The sequence below is a fragment of the Spizellomyces punctatus genome (assembly GCF_000182565.1).
Source record: "Spizellomyces punctatus DAOM BR117 chromosome Unknown supercont1.8, whole genome shotgun sequence".
Lineage (NCBI taxonomy): Eukaryota > Fungi > Chytridiomycota > Chytridiomycetes > Spizellomycetales > Spizellomycetaceae > Spizellomyces > Spizellomyces punctatus.
In genome coordinates, this window is record NW_015971544.1 from 267660 (window position 1) to 283563 (window position 15904).

Consider the following 15904-nt stretch of genomic DNA (forward strand, 5'->3'; position numbering starts at 1 on the left):
TGTAGAGCTATACCTGACCCTCATGGGTACTCGTGAAAACGGACTGCTCATAGGAGCTTTCCCGGCAAAGGCTAGTCTCCTGGTATTCGCTTGCGGGTGCCAGGAGGGGATGGCGTTGGGCAATGGTCCGGCGCCGCCTTTGTAGAGCGAGTACCCTGTGTGAAGTGCAAGCTGTATACTGCAAATGCATACTCTCATATCCAACACGTTCCAGGAATGATACGAAGATACAGCTGAAAATATACAAGATTGGAGAGCAGAGAACAACCGAAAAAGGAACAAGAAACAGGGAATAGTCTCAAATCAAAGTGGAATTTCCTACGTACACAGTTGGAGAAGGCTTGAATTCTTAAGGTACGTGCGCATGAAAGTTGGGGTGCAGTGTGGTCTGAGCATCACACTGCATGGGAGGGTATCAAGCGAAAACGGACTGCTCAGTGGAGCTTTCCCGGCAAAGGCTAGACTCCTGGTTCTCGCACTAGCGGGCTCCAGGAGGGGATGGTTCTGGACAGTGGTCTGGCTCTGCCTTCGTAGAGCTTTGTACTTGAGCTGGGTACTTATGAAAACGGACTGCTCAGTGGAGCTTTTCCGGCAAAGGCTAGACTCCTGGTTTTCGCACTAGCGGGCTCCAGGAGGGGATGGTTCTGGACAGTGGTCTGGCTCTGCCTTTGTAGAGTGTAGTACCCTGTGTTGTAACTCGCAAAGGGGATGCCATTAAACAAGTTGAGCACATTACTAATATACCTCTCTGCCTGTTAGCGGACGATCTTTGCACAAAGCATCCTAAGGTTATGTATATGCATTCTCAATTTCCACAAGTCGCTCGAAAAGGTACAGCTGCTGAAAATATCAAAAATCCCACATACCACTACTCTGACATTATATTCGTGTAAAGGAAACGGAGAAGACAAAAAAGGAGGACAGTAACAGAAAAACAAATCGACGCAACGCACACGCACCAAAGTGGAAATCAAAGAGAGGACAAGTGAAGACAGAAGGAGAAACGTGGAGTAACCAATCCACCTCCCACCGTGTACTCTGGTTGAGAAGGGCGACCTTTGGTTGGCGCAAACCATCTTTAATACGCAGAAGGACGTCTATGAACAATCGAAGCTCGTGCAGCCCATTTTCAAGTTTATTTTTGAGTCTGTGAAGATGCAGAGTGAAGAATACTTGAAGACTTTAACAAAGAATCGGAAGCGCAAAGCGTCAGAATGTCTGGACGATCAACCCTCACCTCCCCGAAAACATTGTCGATCAGAGTAATGAGTCCTACCTCCAAGATGTTGAATAGCCGTACACGGAACCTTTCTTGGGAAAGTAAATTTGCACCGTTCCCTCAACTTTATACTCCAAAGAAAGCGTCCCAGCAAGAGTGGTTTGACAATATCAAATAGTTTGTTCTTGATCCAAAATGTCGCCACTTGTTATTAGTTTGTGTATTGCAATGTAGATGTGTTTTCAAATACAAAATTTATCTAGTACCGGCATTTTCTGGTAAATTCAACTAGCTACCTGTTAATGGTTCATTGATTCGTAACTATCAACCTCACGTCGAAGTCTTAAAGATTTCAATTACCGGGAAAGAATCCAGTCTGATCCTGCCCAAATCATGGTCGAATGGCAAATGTCCACACGTTAAAAATCGATACAGCAGCTGAAAATATAAAGGCCCCACAACATCATCATGCCACTACTTTGACATTATATTCGTGTAAAGGAAACGGAAAGGAAAGAAAAAAAGGAGGGCAATAACAAAAGAAACAAAACCGACGCAACGCACACACTGGAAAAACAGAGAGAGAGAAACAAGCGAAAAAAAAAAAAAAAAGAAACGAGAAACGGGGAATAACCAAATCCACCCCCACCATCCAAAAGAAACCATCTACGAAATTCCAAACGCCCCACCAACACAAAAGTCAAGAAAGGAACGCGCAACGGACGCTGCTCGAGCGATTGGGGGCAGGCGCCGAAAAGAAGAACCATAACAACAACAACAACAACACAAGATTTGAATACTCTACAGGGAGGGTTTCGGAAATCCATAATACAATATAGGGGAGCCTGTGGGCTGTTACATTTTCTTTTCTCCATTCGCTTTTTTTTCCATTCTGTTCATCTTGTTGTTTAGAGGAGCTGGCAACCGGGCTTCTTACCGCCCTTCTTTATCCGGGACACAGTCAGAGCGGCCCTCGTGGCGTGCTCAAACACCTCTCTGACACCCTCGTTTGTTCTTGCACTGCATTCAAGGTATTTCCAGGCGGCAATCTTTTGAGCAACTGCTTGGCCCTACCAAGGAAGAACATGTTGAATCAGTTTCGCGTCCGTGAAAGAAAAGGTATTTGCCGATTCTTTGTAGAGACTCACCTCCTCAGGAGTAACGGGAGACTGGTGAGTCTTGCGCAGCTCCTCAATGGTCTTGGGATCGTTCCGCAAATCCTTTTTACATCCAACCAAAATAATTGGCAGTCCCGCGCAAAAGTGTAACACCTCAGAAATCCACTGCAAACGATAACAATCACAAACATTTTAGAATCACATTTATTCGCAGGAAAATGTTTTGAAAATTCGTCGAAAACAAACCTTTTCCTGAACATTGTCTAGCGAATCGGGGGAGTCAATGGCGAAACAGATGAGGATGACGTGCGAGTCGGGGTAAGAAAGCGGACGCAAACGGTCATAGTCTTCTTGCCCAGCGGTATCCCAAAGAGCAAGCTCAACTCGCTTGCCATCCACCTCCACGTCCGCCACATAGTTTTCGAAAACGGTAGGGACGTACACCTGCCAAACCATAGCTACGGGTTAACGAACCTTCCTTTGATGTGCTGAGATAACGTGTCAACATACCTCGGGGAAGGTCCCCTTGGAAAAGACAATCAACAAACATGTCTTTCCGCAGGCACCGTCACCGACAATAACCAGCTTGCGACGAAGTTCAGACATTTGTAAAAGGTAGATGCAAGGTGAGGGTAAAAGGTACTGCACCAAAAAAAGAGAAAAGAGTATGAACGAGAACAAGGTTAGCGGTCCGCTATTTGTCAAAATTTTCCTGCAGCCAGAGGTTTTCCTCATGTCGAATCAGGTTGCCCTCTGCAGAGTCAGCATGCATGAAAGTAATAGCATGGCGACCATCCACTACCTCGTTTCCTGCCAACTATCGACAAAATGTCTAATGCTTCCAAGTGAAATTCGACAGATTGTCTTTTGCAGTCCATGTGCGCGTCTAACCATCTCCGACATGCCACGGCAATCCCACGAGCTCTTACCTAGTAGAATGTGGATAACGTCGCCGTATGCAGCAATTGCTTCAGAACCCAGACGGTAACGAGCAAACTGAATGGGCAAAAAGGGGAACAAAATGGCAAAGTGATGAAAAGTGCACGAGTAAGGTTGGCCGTTTTTGCGTGGACGTGTAAAAATACAAGGGTTGCTTACGACGGACGAGTGAGGGGGCTCTCAAAGACTGCCAGAAACCAGTCTTTAGCGATGACAAGTAAATGGAGGCGAGCAAATAGCAACGCCAATAAATGGAAAGCCGACGACGGACGACGACGGACGACAAACAAAAAACCAACCAAAATAAAAATGGGAGAACAGCAAGGGGGGGATTCAACAACAAAATCTCTCTTCAAGAAGAAGCCGAACGGGTGTTTTCCCTCTTGGTGGGATTATTTCCTTTTTAGGCAATTACATGCCACATTCTAATCACATTAATTGGTTATGGCTTGTGATTGCTGTCTTCTAGTTATTCTTTTTGTTTATTTTCTTTTTGTTAGTGCATACAAGTGTGCTTTTGCTTCTTTCCTTTTTGTTATTTGCAACGTAGGATAGGAGCAAGAAGGGAAATGTATTTGTTGAAGGATAAAGACTGCATGGCGAATATTTCAATTTCACATGACTCATGAGCGTCATTCATTTTGTTGGTTTGGTCAGATGCGAGTGGGCATGAAACGAGTCTTGATGATAAAAAGTATGTAGTGGAATGATAGGTCAGTTTGTGAGTGACATTTGTTACCGAACCATGTCCCCCATATCCCACTTGTCCCAACAAAACCTGTCTTTGGAATATGGTTGATGCTTATGGTATTCCTTACTCTCCTAGAGTGTTGCAAAGTGTCGAGTACTCTATTGGATTGTGAATCGCGTGTCAGCACACACACAGCCGGTCATTTGCATGGTGGACATTGGGGTGGTTTTGCCCTTGTCCAAATTGCCATTCCTTTTTGTTTCCGATGAGATTTCTCGCCCATCTTTTTGAGGCTGGAGGCTTTTTGTCATTGTTTTCTCCATTGTTTGCTTTCACGGTTTGCTGGCATGGCCAAGTTGTCTGTGTGTGTTGCGGTTAAAGCACTGTGCATATCTTGAAAAAAAGCATATCTCACCAAACCCTTTGCCCTCCGTTGCTCAGCCTCTTGGATACAACCAATCAACTAACGATATTTATCCATAAAAGGAAATTTAGTACTAGCACAGCCACCTCACACTCGTAACTTTTTGCACACTTTCGACTTCGCCTGCTCTCCGTGCTTTTTGACTTTTGCTTGTGAGCAGAATACCCAGAGCACAGGAGGGGTTGGAGGGGACTCAAAATGAATGGCATTTGATGTATAGAGCAGCATTGATTTCACTCTCTCTTGATCTTGATTTTGTTTTTTGCAAAGGCTTTGTTTATCGCTTTCGGTTGGCATACCTGCGGTCTGGCTTTTGCTGGGTTGCTTTATACGTTTTTGATTTTGCTGCAAAGGTATGTCTTCTATGCGGCAAGCATATGCTCGAGTCGTTCAGTATTTGGCGACAGCTGTCTCGTTGACACATGAGCTTATTTCGCACCTGGTTGTTAGTTTACAAATAATTAAAAGCGGATTTCTTCAAACGACCGTATCGCCATCATTGAGCCCTCTGCTGTAACTACCGCTGCACCATGGGACAAGATACGTGGTGGAACAAGATCCGGGTTTCGTTGATGGTCTTGTGGATATTAGCTATCCTACAATCAACAAATGGAGATCCACAGACTGGACACATCACACCACGGCATGATGACGATAACACATTGAGCGCTCTCGGACATGATGCAGACGTGGCATTACCCATCGGGCTCCCTGATCCCGCTACCTTACGATTTGGTCAACTGTTTTACCAAGATGCACCCGGCCAAACCTCGTACGGGGGAGGAAATTACTCGTTTTTCATTCGATACAATCTTACGGATGCTGGGACCGCGAATGAAGCATTGCATATCCTGCTTGTGCTTGCGGGGCCATCAGATCCAAATCATCCTGGAGCGCTAGCAAGACCATGGGCAGCTATCGGTTATGGGGAAAGGTAAGGTGTTTACGGAACATGTCCTATATAGATTTGTCATTTTGCCAACAAGTTGCCATTTGACTTTAGCATGCTGAGAGGGGAGATGAATGTTTGCCACTCCTTTGCGGCGACAGGCGAGGATGTAAAAGTTCATGAACATTTCACCATGAAAAAGTATCTTGCACCCTATGAATACGAAGGTCCCAATCAGCTGGTAACGCCCATTCAAGGCGTGTTCCGCAATGGGCTGCTGTCCTGTCATTTCAAGCGCCAAACGCACTCAAATGACTCTTTACACTATTCTCTGGACGTGCATGGTGCAACACGGATGCTCTGGGCCTTCAATCCCCGACCACAGAAAAACTACCGCGGAGAATGGTTCTCGTATCACGATACTGGGCACCGTGGGGCACTGGTTGCGAATCTTGCGGACGGTATGATGGCCCCGCGCGACACGCCCAACTTTGATTTGAAGGCCCTGCACGGATTTGGCATGGCATCAGTGTGGATGATTTTGTTCCCTGCTTCTGTATTTTACGCCCGATACCTCCGGTCCAAATATGGTTGGATCGTTTTTCATATTTCCGCTCAAGCAACGGGTATCGTTGCCATCTGCATATTTTTGACGGTGATATTGCTCGAGGTCCAGTATTGGGATCGGCCGCACTCGATATTGGGCGCGACGTTGATTGGATTCTTGGCTGTTCAGCTTTCGTTGGGGATACCGAATGTAATGGGGTTGTGGAATGAAGAATTGGATCGGATTCGACCCGTGATTCGGCTCATTCATAGGTTTTTGGGTGCAACGTTAATGCTGGCATCGGTCGTCCAGGTTTATCTGGGTCTTGATACCTTGTTTCCCTTTGCCGAACCTCGGGTGGTAGTGGTCTGGATTCTCTATTTCGTGGTGATTGCAGGATGGGTCACTGCTTTCTTAGCGACAGAATTATACTTTCGTCGTCGTCTGGTGAGAAAGGACGTTGGCATGGGCGGTGTGGTGATACCCCCATCCTCGCAGGGGAAAAACGGCGGAGGAAAATACGTGGCGGCCAAGACGACGGATCTCCCGGCCATGCAGGTAGATATGATGCAAGAACGGCTCAGGCCCGGTATGAGGACATTTACATGGCAGACTTTGAATGAAACGATCCTCGGCGGCGAAATGCTGGTGGTTGCCAATTCGCGATATGTGTATGATATTTCAAAATGGATTCGTTCGCATCCCGGTGGACAAATTATTCTTCATGCAGTGTGTGGAACGGACATTAGGTAACTTTGATAATCGTTCCGGCACCGATAGAGTGACGTCGACCTTGTGTACATTGCTAAAACATCCTGCTCGTTTCTAGTAACGATTACTTTCACGAAGCTGGTTTTGATGCTGAAGAATTCACACCCAAACCCGCTGTACCCGCCCAACGTCCTGACCGTATCCATGCAGGGGCTGTCACCCGAGTCCGGTCAGGATCGTTCTCAGTCTCCATATCCCCGAGCGAAGTGCAATCCGCCATTGAAACAACACGACGTCTCCCATCCATGAACGAACAAGACTGGCGACATATTACAAAATCCCGCCGAACGCATGTACATACCAAACTCGCCTTACAGAAACTCTCTGATTTGATCGTTGGCGAGCTCATGCCTTCCGATGACGCACCGTTTGACGAATCCATCAAGACACTTGCGCCTTCTCTTAAATCCGCAACCTCTGGCACAGGCATTCCATTTGATCGATACGAGTTCCGTCGGTACGCTCTCACTGAAAAGGAACTCATCAACCCAACAGCGATTGGAAACCGTACACCCGTCTATCGTCTTCGTTTTTGCTTACTCTATCCCTACGATACCCGCGATAATGAGCCCGAGGCCTTTATCCCTGGGCAATGTATTGAACTGCAAATGCGCATTAATAACCGGTTGGAATCAAGATACTATACGCCGTATACGGGGAGTTTAACGGCCTTTGAGATCCATGTCAAAATGTACGATCAGGGAACCATGACGGGATTCCTCAAGCGACAGCGAGTGGGTGATCGGCAGTATCGGATTCGGGGACCGTTTGGTGCGAGTATTTTGCCAGAGGCTTGGAGGAGGGTGGAGCGTCCTTTGGGGATGGGAAGGGAGGAGAAGCGGTTGTGCTATTTTGCTGGGGGGAGTGGTATTGCTCCGTTTTTGCAGGTTGTACATGAAGTGCTGTTGCCTGTTTATGTGCCTTTGGTGGTAAGTATTGGGCGTTTGATTCAGAGTACTGGAATGAAATGTGAGAGTAATGACTATGTTTTTCTTCATTGGTGTGTAGGTCACTAGTGAGTATATACCCACTATCCCTGACGAACTCGTTCTGAATCCCGGTGACCGTGTCATAGCCAAACACCACGTAAGTCGTTCAGCGTTTTCCTCGTTGTTATTTGCGATAAGCTGACATGTTCAAACTTTAACAGTATTATGACGGCTGGTGTCTTGGGATGAACCTCACGACCTCGACTGAAGGCGTTTTCCCCCTCTCCGCGACAGCACCCCCTTGCAACCCGAACAGCAAGCTCGTCTTGATCCACTCCATCCGCACTCCAGACGAAATCTTTGGTCGCGAGGTCCTAGAAGGTGTCATGTTGTCCTATCCCGAACAACTCGCCGTGTACTATTTCGTCGATAGTGTCACCTCTCCTATTGAACTGGGTGTTGTTCAACAAGGGCGGTTAACCCAAAAGCGTATTGACGCCATTTTAACTGAAGTTGGATTCGAGAGTGAGGGTGGTGTGGACTTGACAGAGGAGGCCGAGGAGGAGGGGACAAAGTCTTGTGTTGTGTGTGGGCCGCCTGGGTATGATTCGTTTGTAGTGGATTGTTTGATGGAGTGTGGTGTGGGTGGCCGGGGTTTTGGACGGGAGGTCAAGGTGTTGCCGAGTGATCGGTGGGTGGAGAAGCTGTGAAGAGGATGATGGTGTTATATATATCGTAGTAATTCTTTTTTTACTTTTTTGCTTGTATATTTTGATACACACATGTACTTTTACAGACATGATATTGGTATGATGATGGTGTTTTGTTTTTTCTTGGAAGCGTTCCAACAACAGGTATCCACAAACAGGACATACTCTCTATGTAACTATGTAAACCAAACCAGAGGTTCCCCATCATCACTCTTCCATGGCCTCCCTCTCTACAGCCGTACAAACGGCAGCAACCAAATCCCCACACGTAATGACACCCACGGGCCTCCGACATGAATCCACAATCCAAACCTGCCTAGCACCACCACGAACAACCTTATCCACAACATCCAAAAACCCGTCATCCTCAAAAACAACCGTCAAAACATCCTCTTGCCCCGTTTCTTTCAAAAATTGGAGCGCGGGTTTCAACATACTCGATACATTCAACGGATGCAATCCACGTAACGCAAATGCCGACCACTCGGCTTCAAGCCGACCCGTAGATGGACAAACAAGAGCACAACAAGGGAGTTTACGGTCCCAAAGGGCTCGAAATGCCGCAGCAGCCGTTAAATCCCTTGTCAAGGGAATGGAAAACATCATGGTGGGTGTAAACGAATGCACGGCGAATTCGGGTATACCCTCCCCTGTATTTGTATCATATTTCTTTGCGTGGAGGTACAAATCTTTTGCGGTCATACGTGCAAGATGAGAACTCATTGCCGTGTCTTTCAAAAACGGATGTAACCATCTAATCAGATCGCTTTGTGTGATCACACGGAGCTGGTCTAAAGGTGCTTCGAGGGATTCACCTAGGTCGTCTTTTGTGAGTGTTGCGGGTGTGCTCGCGTTGAATCGAATGAGGGCTCGATCGTTTAAACGGGATTTGAGAATGTCAAAGGATTTACGGATTGGGTTGTTTGGGGTTTGGATGTTGAGTTTGGCGGATTGGGGTGTTAGGCTGATGATGGATGAGACTGTCGTTGTGTTTTCGCAAGTTTTGTTTAAAATGTGTGTGTTGGTAAGGAGTTTTGGTATACATACCTTTCTTGTCAAAAAAGCTCGACTTGTCTCGATTCCGTTCATCAAATTGGAGTCCCGCTTCCTCGGATATGGGGGATAAACCAAACAGGGTAAAAATATCAAGAAAGGAGACTGTCGAGAGGTATCGTCTTTTATTGTCAGCAGTCATTTCGTAGACGGGGAGAAAGCACAGGTCATGTCGACGAAGAACCTACAAACAAAGCTCCTCATTTACTTTCAATTCTACAAAACTTGCAAACAAGCAGTGACATACCTCTAGGACTTGTCCAATACTCGTATCCTTTTCAACAGCAACAAGGTCCGTCTTTTGCATATCATCACCCGTACCATCAGATATCAATCCATGCGCACAATGTTCAAGTTTGTTACTGTGTTTGGAACAAGAGTGGGTGGGTATCGAGTCTAAGAGTTTGTGAAGAGGTGTTGTACCGAGGAGGTCGGTGAGGCTGTTTGTAGCGAGTTTGGACATTTTTTGGTTTAAATATACGCAGAATGTTTTTTATGGTGTGATTTTATGGACAAGGTCGGTTTAGCGTTTCTTATATTCTTTTCAAAAAAGTGGATTTCTGGATATCTGAAATAAAAAGAGCAACCGATACATGGCTTTTTTGGTGTGCTATCGACTTGGGGCCCCCGTGACAAAAAGCGTGACGCCTTCCGATGAACGGAAATGTGTATCAACAATCCATATGTGTTTTGGAGACCATAAAAGGAGGAGGAAGGGAGGCATTTGTGGATGCAGTTTGCCGTTTGTAGCGACCAGGTTTGGTAGAAATGGAGATGGTCGAAGGGGAACGCAAACGAGGCAGAAGTACTCGAACGAAAAGGCGGGCGGGCAGCCCCCCATAACAATAACACACACACACACAATATACGTATGTACTCTACATTATCTAAAAGCAACATGCCCTGTAAAATGCGCAGCGAAAACAATTTCCCAAAACATAACAAAAGCTTCCAAAAGGTGTCTGGCCCAACATCAACGTGCGCAGCAGATCATTGAACACTGCATCATATTGCGCGTACAGGAGGTCTCTAAAGGAGAGAACAAACACTCCAATACACACACACTATTACAAAATTAAAAAAAGAACACTATTAGTTTTATGAATAGCCCCCCTCATCGTTCTGTGGGTATAGTTAAAAAAGAACACATCGAATTTCAACGAGCGGTATTTTTTGGCCCGAGGGGGGCCCACTGGGTCAAACGGTTCAACAACAAAAAAGCCCATTACAACCCACAAACACACTACTGGAAACTCCGACAGAACAACGCATTACACGCACTCTCGTAGCGCGCAGTGGAGGGATATATAAAAGCAACTAGGATCTTTAAACTTTTCTTGTCTTGGACTCGTTTTTGTCGAGAAAAAAAACAAAGTTGAAAGGTATGTAACGGTTATTGCTTATTAGAGCAGAGCGACGCGCGTGTTGAAGGGAAACGCGAGATGAACAAACGCGAGGGGGTTGCTGCCAAGATTGCTGCGAGAGATGCAGATGACATGACCAAAAAAGAAGGATACCGTTAGCGTAAAAGGCGAAAAACGCTGCGTAAAAAGCACTCGATAAACGGCGTACGCAACGCAACCGCACTACACAACACTGCAGATATTCGTAGTGTTTTTTCGTTTTTTGGTGCGCAAAGGTTGGGCCACTGCGCGCCCGAACGGGGCCAGTTCTTCCCCCAGTACGCAGCTATCAAGAAACCCAAAAAGCTCTCGATAAACGAGGTTATCTAACTCGTTCTCTCCAGTGTTTTAGTTAGCGGACCCAAAACCAGTTCTTTTGGCATTTCTTTGATATACGATATTCCGTCAACGTAACAGCAAAACACCATGAGCTACTACGCAGCTCCCTACGACTACTTTCCCATCCACCCCCGGTTTCCACCCCCAGATCTGCACGCACCACCACAACAGCATGTGCATCCCGAGATGCACCCACCAGAAGAATGGTGTTATGGCCCTCCACCGCCGGCACCACCACCACCCATGTACCCCCCACAACATTACGCAGCATTTGAATACGAGCCACATATACCGGAACGAACAAGTAATTTAGGCAATAGTTTCGCGATTCCAAAAGGAACGCGGAATGCTATGCATCGTGTTACGGAGATGGGGAATAATATTGTGTTGACGGGGAAGAGGGGTCGACCTCAATCTGTTGGTGCCACGACAACGACGACAATGACGACTTTGACGATGAATACCAATACGACGATAGCGAGTACGAGACCAGGGGGCATGGCAGCATCTGCTGGAGACGTACCCATCAAATCCGAACAACCACCCAAAAAATCCAGCACACCCCCAACAACAACAACAACATCCAAACCCACACCCATTCCCAAACCCTCTTGTTCATCATCCTCACCACCCCCCTCTCAATTCCTCATTGCACCCCCAGCATGGAAGCGCATGTTTGAAACCGCTCGAACAAGAGCACAAGGTGAATCCGGTGTAGCAGCCCCAGTAGTCGAACTCGCCTCCCAAATGCTCAATAAACGTTGCATGACCACCGTGGACCAAAAACGGAAATTTGTCATGATGGTCGATGCAACTATTCTGCGACGAGGTGTATTGAGTAGTCGGAGTCATGAAGGCATGACGGTTGCGTTGTATTTGTTTCAACCTGGGAGAGGAAGTGGGGGGGAGTTGGTGAGTACTGAGACCATGTTGTGTCGGATGAGGATTTTTGTAGAGGATACGAGATTATTGGTAGGTTTTATCATGTGTGAAAAAATTGGACGCATTATGGATGTTTTTACCAATTTTTGTTCTTTTATGAATGTAGCCAGCAAATGGCATGTCCAATGGTGTGCAAATCAACCTTCTCCCCGCCCTCACGGCCGATAAATTTGAGAAAAAGACGGTGACGATTTCCGTAGAGGCGAGGCCAGAGGATTTTGCACATGGGTTAGCCATGGTGTGCTTGAGACGATTGGAAAATCCGGTATGTCTTTTACATTTGTTTGTTTTATGTTTTGTCACCCATGCTTATTTTGAGTCTTTAGATGTGTGTATCGAGGCCTTGTGCACCTGTTCCTGGTACGTCTATGTAAACTCACTGGCACTTTAAACAATGCGCTAACCCCATAATGAATAGCACCAGTCCCCTCTCTTCTCCGCCGACACTCTGCCCCCGTCCGACCAGCATACCCCCTCATCGCCCCCGCAGCCGTCCCCACCAAACGCTCCGCTTCAACTCTTTCCGCCTCGCCAAGCCGTGCCTCTGAGCCTTGTGTACCGGAACGAGAGGAAGACGATGCAGTGCAGGTTGGAGATCAGATTGTGAGTCTTGTGTGTCCGATTGCGTTGAAGAGGATTGGGGTGCCGGGCAAGGGACGCAAGTGTCGGCATGTGCAATGTTTTGATTTAGAGGTATGTTTTTGTGCGTGTAGTGGAAAGTATGTGTGTCTCTGTGTGTTAACGAATGTTGTATGCTGGGGAATAGACATTTGCCAAACTCTCTCGATCAAGTCCGAAATGGAAGTGTGCCGTCTGTAACGACGTGATTGACAAGACGGTATATAATCCACTTTTTATATCTTCTATCAAATATTTGTTTGTTTTAACAATTTTACATTTTAGGACTTGACGGTTTCCGAACCCTTTCTGCACCTCCTAGCAGCCTACCCCGACGCACCCCGCTGCATCGTCCGCGCAAACGGGTCCCACGCACCCTACACAGAACCCAGCCGCAAAAAACAAAAACGCAACATGGTTGTCGATTTATGTCAAGATGAACCAGAGAAATTGTATTGGGTAGATCGAGCGGGTCAAGATGATTCATCCGAGAATAATGGAGACGTACCAAACGGACCGGTCGATGACCGCGATGTGAGGATTCAACGTATTTTCCATCAGGCTGCTGTTGAGGCTCAACCCTCTTCACCTCCTCGCGGGGTGGGTGGCATGTGTGCCGGTATCGTTTCTCCAAAGTTTACGTGAAAGAGACGAAATGTTGTTTAATTATACCCCCGCCCTTTTTTGTTGTTTTCAACAAAAAAAAACCCATAATTTAATGATTGTTGGTGTTTTTGTTTTTTTTTTCTCCCTTTAGAGTAGATATGCTGGGGAAGGATATTAGTGAAAGGGGGGGCTGGTTTTGGGTAGATGTTAGAAGTGTTGAAAGACGGGGAAACAGAGGATAGGTTTTTTTTTGAGAGAGAGAGAGAGAGAGAGTGAGAAAGAGAGAGAATACAATAAAGATGTGTGCTTTTTTCTTGTTTGAATATCCATTGGAATTGTTTTTTACGTACGGTATGATACCCACAACGTATATTCAACAGTTCAACATTTGAAAAGATTCACGTTTTTGAATGACTTTTTCAAACCCACCATCCCTCACACTGATGCATCTTTTCAATACTCTTTTCCGGGTACGTTTCAAAAAACTCATGCTCCCCCGGCACGACAAACACATTCCCTTCTTTTTCTTGTCGTTGGGGAAGAGGCACCCAATTGGCTTTAGAGTTGATCATAATATGTTGGGTTTTTGGTGCGGGTGGGAGGGGGGTGTCGATTGCGGATGCGAATGGGTAGATCCATTGTGGCCAACTTTTAAGTGTGTTTTAGGGGGGGTTGTGGGGAAAGTATGGGAGGGAATGGAGAGTTCATTACCTTGGATCAAAAGCCCAGAGAAAGGATCCACAGTTTTGACAAAAGTGTCGGTGATTCGTACTAGAATTCAACAAAAGATTCATTGTTATTCCTTGTAGAATAGTCCAATGTACGAAATCCAAGAGTTTCACCTCAACTCATCGGAATCCTTGTCCTTTTTCGCTCGATAAACCCTTTTATGCACACACGATCAATCACTCAACACTCCTTTTTAAACCAAAAAACATTCCGTACTTGACATGTTCACGACCCGTCACAACCAAAGATGCAGCATCTCCCATGATATTAATAGCGTACCCTCCTCCACCGGCTGTCTTGCGACAAATCGAACTGGAGAAAAAAATATGGGGGTTGTGATAAGGTGTCAGATGAAAAGAATGTGTTTGTGGTTACGATACCAGTAGCAGTGCATGTAGGGTACGGGTGTGTGGGATGTGAGCGTGAATGTTACGAGGCCGCAGTGGCAGGAGCCTTTAAGGTCCATCGTTGAAAAAAGTTGACAAAAAAAACGTTTGAGAATGGACAACGAGGTGATTGTTCAAAAGCATGCTAGTGACGTGTTTACAGTGACGTGTTAAGAACACTATGGAGGTGAGCTTTGGGTAAAAAAGGCATGCAGAAGATGGGTTTTCAATCGACGGGACAACGAAGGGAGGGTTAATGAAACAAGGCAATGCAAGTATTCCTCTCCACAACAAATGGCAACAAGCTTTCCAATTCTATTTCAACACAAAATGTGCTTTCCATCTTGAACAGCCCAAACTACGCTAAACGAAACGCTACAGAAACAAACGATGAACAAAAAAAAACCTATAGATCTCTTATGAAACAAATATCGAGCCTTTAGCAGTCGCCGTCGGCGTCCCGCAACTTAAATTCACAATACTCCCCGACCGAGTAGCAGGCGCCTCAGCACTATCAAAAGCATAAACCGTTAAAGCGCCAAATGAAACTGATGAGCGCTTTGAATGGGACATGCGAGGAGAGGAGGGACAGGATCTGGCGCGATGGGCAAGCGGGTGTAAAGTCTGGGGCTGTTGGAGGGATGTGGAGCGGATGAGGTGGCGGCGAAGTGAAAAGGAAGAAGAAGACGAAGAAGCTGGTAAAGGGTCGTTCCGTGTTGCGCGGAGGGCAGCTGCGAGTCGTTTGAGAGGGTCTAGATGGTCATGCTGAGACATGATGAGGGACCATAAAACAGGAACAAAAAAAAAACAAAAAATCACGATGTGTTTGTCCAGTGATGTGTGTGTGTGTGTGTGTGTGTGTGTAGGAGATATCCTTAAAAGAAGAAAAATGGTCAGCAAGAAAACGATGGTCGAGGTCTTGTCATAGAATGCGTTTGTTGACCAAGTGGGCACATTTTGCTCTAGGTCCGTTCTAACCTTTGAAATCCCAATGTGTTCTTTGTAGATCCTTCTAAGCGTGTCCCGCTTGAGTATGCACTCTCAATGAAACACTATGCAGGGTAGATCCTTACTAGACGGAAGGGGAGACAGGGAGGTCCAGAACGAAAAAAAAGCCTAAAATGCTGTGCGCAAAAGATGAATGGAAACATGATGACCATATAACCCTTTTAAATCGCTAATCACGTTGTTTGCATAATAATAAGAGATTGAAAATATCCCAAATCCCTAACTGTCTGAATCATAAACTTCCGTTCTATGTGGGGGAATCAATCTGTTTTTTTTAGCCTGAATAGCATGCGTGGAGGTTCAATCTGTAGCGATTGAATGGAGGGTGGACGAGCGGAGGGGAATCATTTACTTTTCGAGTTGAATGTGCTGACATATTCTTTTTTGGAACAGTTCGAGACTCTTGTATTGCTGAGCTATTGTCTCCCTTCATATACATTGACGACAGTTATGCTCATCGGCGATATCTCCAAATCACTTTTGGCACACAACGAACAGAACGCATTGAGATCGTGATTATGTCATATGAGTATTAGCACGTGATATGTGCTTACGCTCATGCACTTGTCTGCATTTCACACTT

General features: G+C 46.1%; 5 protein-coding genes across 6 annotated transcripts; 2 read left to right on the forward strand and 3 right to left on the reverse strand.

The window, feature by feature from the left end:
• Positions 1-1622: 1622 nt before the first annotated feature.
• On the reverse strand, positions 1623-3625 carry SPPG_04965 (GTP-binding protein rho1). Its single transcript, XM_016753204.1, has 6 exons — positions 3436-3625; positions 3267-3333; positions 2848-2979; positions 2584-2781; positions 2368-2502; positions 1623-2289 (listed from the first exon to the last, which is right to left on the reverse strand). Exons 3-6 carry the CDS (start codon positions 2941-2943, stop codon positions 2128-2130), a joined length of 591 nt encoding a protein of 196 aa, XP_016607616.1. The 5' UTR covers positions 2944-2979; positions 3267-3333; positions 3436-3625; the 3' UTR covers positions 1623-2127.
• Positions 3626-4535: 910 nt separating this feature from the next.
• SPPG_04966 (uncharacterized protein) lies at positions 4536-8337 on the forward strand. The gene is made up of 6 exons (XM_016753205.1): positions 4536-4744; positions 4842-5325; positions 5395-6576; positions 6657-7527; positions 7607-7684; positions 7749-8337. The coding sequence occupies exons 2-6, from the start codon at positions 4922-4924 to the stop codon at positions 8235-8237; spliced, it is 3024 nt and encodes a 1007-aa protein (XP_016607617.1). The 5' UTR covers positions 4536-4744; positions 4842-4921; the 3' UTR covers positions 8238-8337.
• Positions 8270-9986, reverse strand: SPPG_04967 (uncharacterized protein). The gene is made up of 3 exons (XM_016753206.1): positions 9538-9986; positions 9285-9474; positions 8270-9217 (listed from the first exon to the last, which is right to left on the reverse strand). Exons 1-3 carry the CDS (start codon positions 9751-9753, stop codon positions 8445-8447), a joined length of 1179 nt encoding a protein of 392 aa, XP_016607618.1. The 5' UTR covers positions 9754-9986; the 3' UTR covers positions 8270-8444.
• Positions 9987-10435: 449 nt separating this feature from the next.
• SPPG_04968 lies at positions 10436-13504 on the forward strand. 2 transcript variants are annotated; one of them, XM_016753207.1, is made up of 7 exons: positions 10436-10971; positions 11038-12004; positions 12081-12239; positions 12301-12334; positions 12393-12667; positions 12741-12812; positions 12878-13504. In XM_016753207.1, the coding sequence occupies exons 2-7, from the start codon at positions 11120-11122 to the stop codon at positions 13235-13237; spliced, it is 1785 nt and encodes a 594-aa protein (XP_016607619.1). In that variant the 5' UTR covers positions 10436-10971; positions 11038-11119; the 3' UTR covers positions 13238-13504. The 2 variants fall into 2 exon arrangements, with proteins under 2 accessions (XP_016607619.1, XP_016607620.1); XM_016753208.1 differs by having other exon boundaries at positions 10436-12004.
• A 1087-nt stretch (positions 13505-14591) lies between these two features.
• Positions 14592-15783, reverse strand: SPPG_09236 (uncharacterized protein). Its single transcript, XM_016757393.1, has 3 exons — positions 15499-15783; positions 15292-15437; positions 14592-15187 (listed from the first exon to the last, which is right to left on the reverse strand). Exon 3 carries the CDS (start codon positions 15085-15087, stop codon positions 14731-14733), a length of 357 nt encoding a protein of 118 aa, XP_016607621.1. The 5' UTR covers positions 15088-15187; positions 15292-15437; positions 15499-15783; the 3' UTR covers positions 14592-14730.
• Positions 15784-15904: the final 121 nt, after the last annotated feature.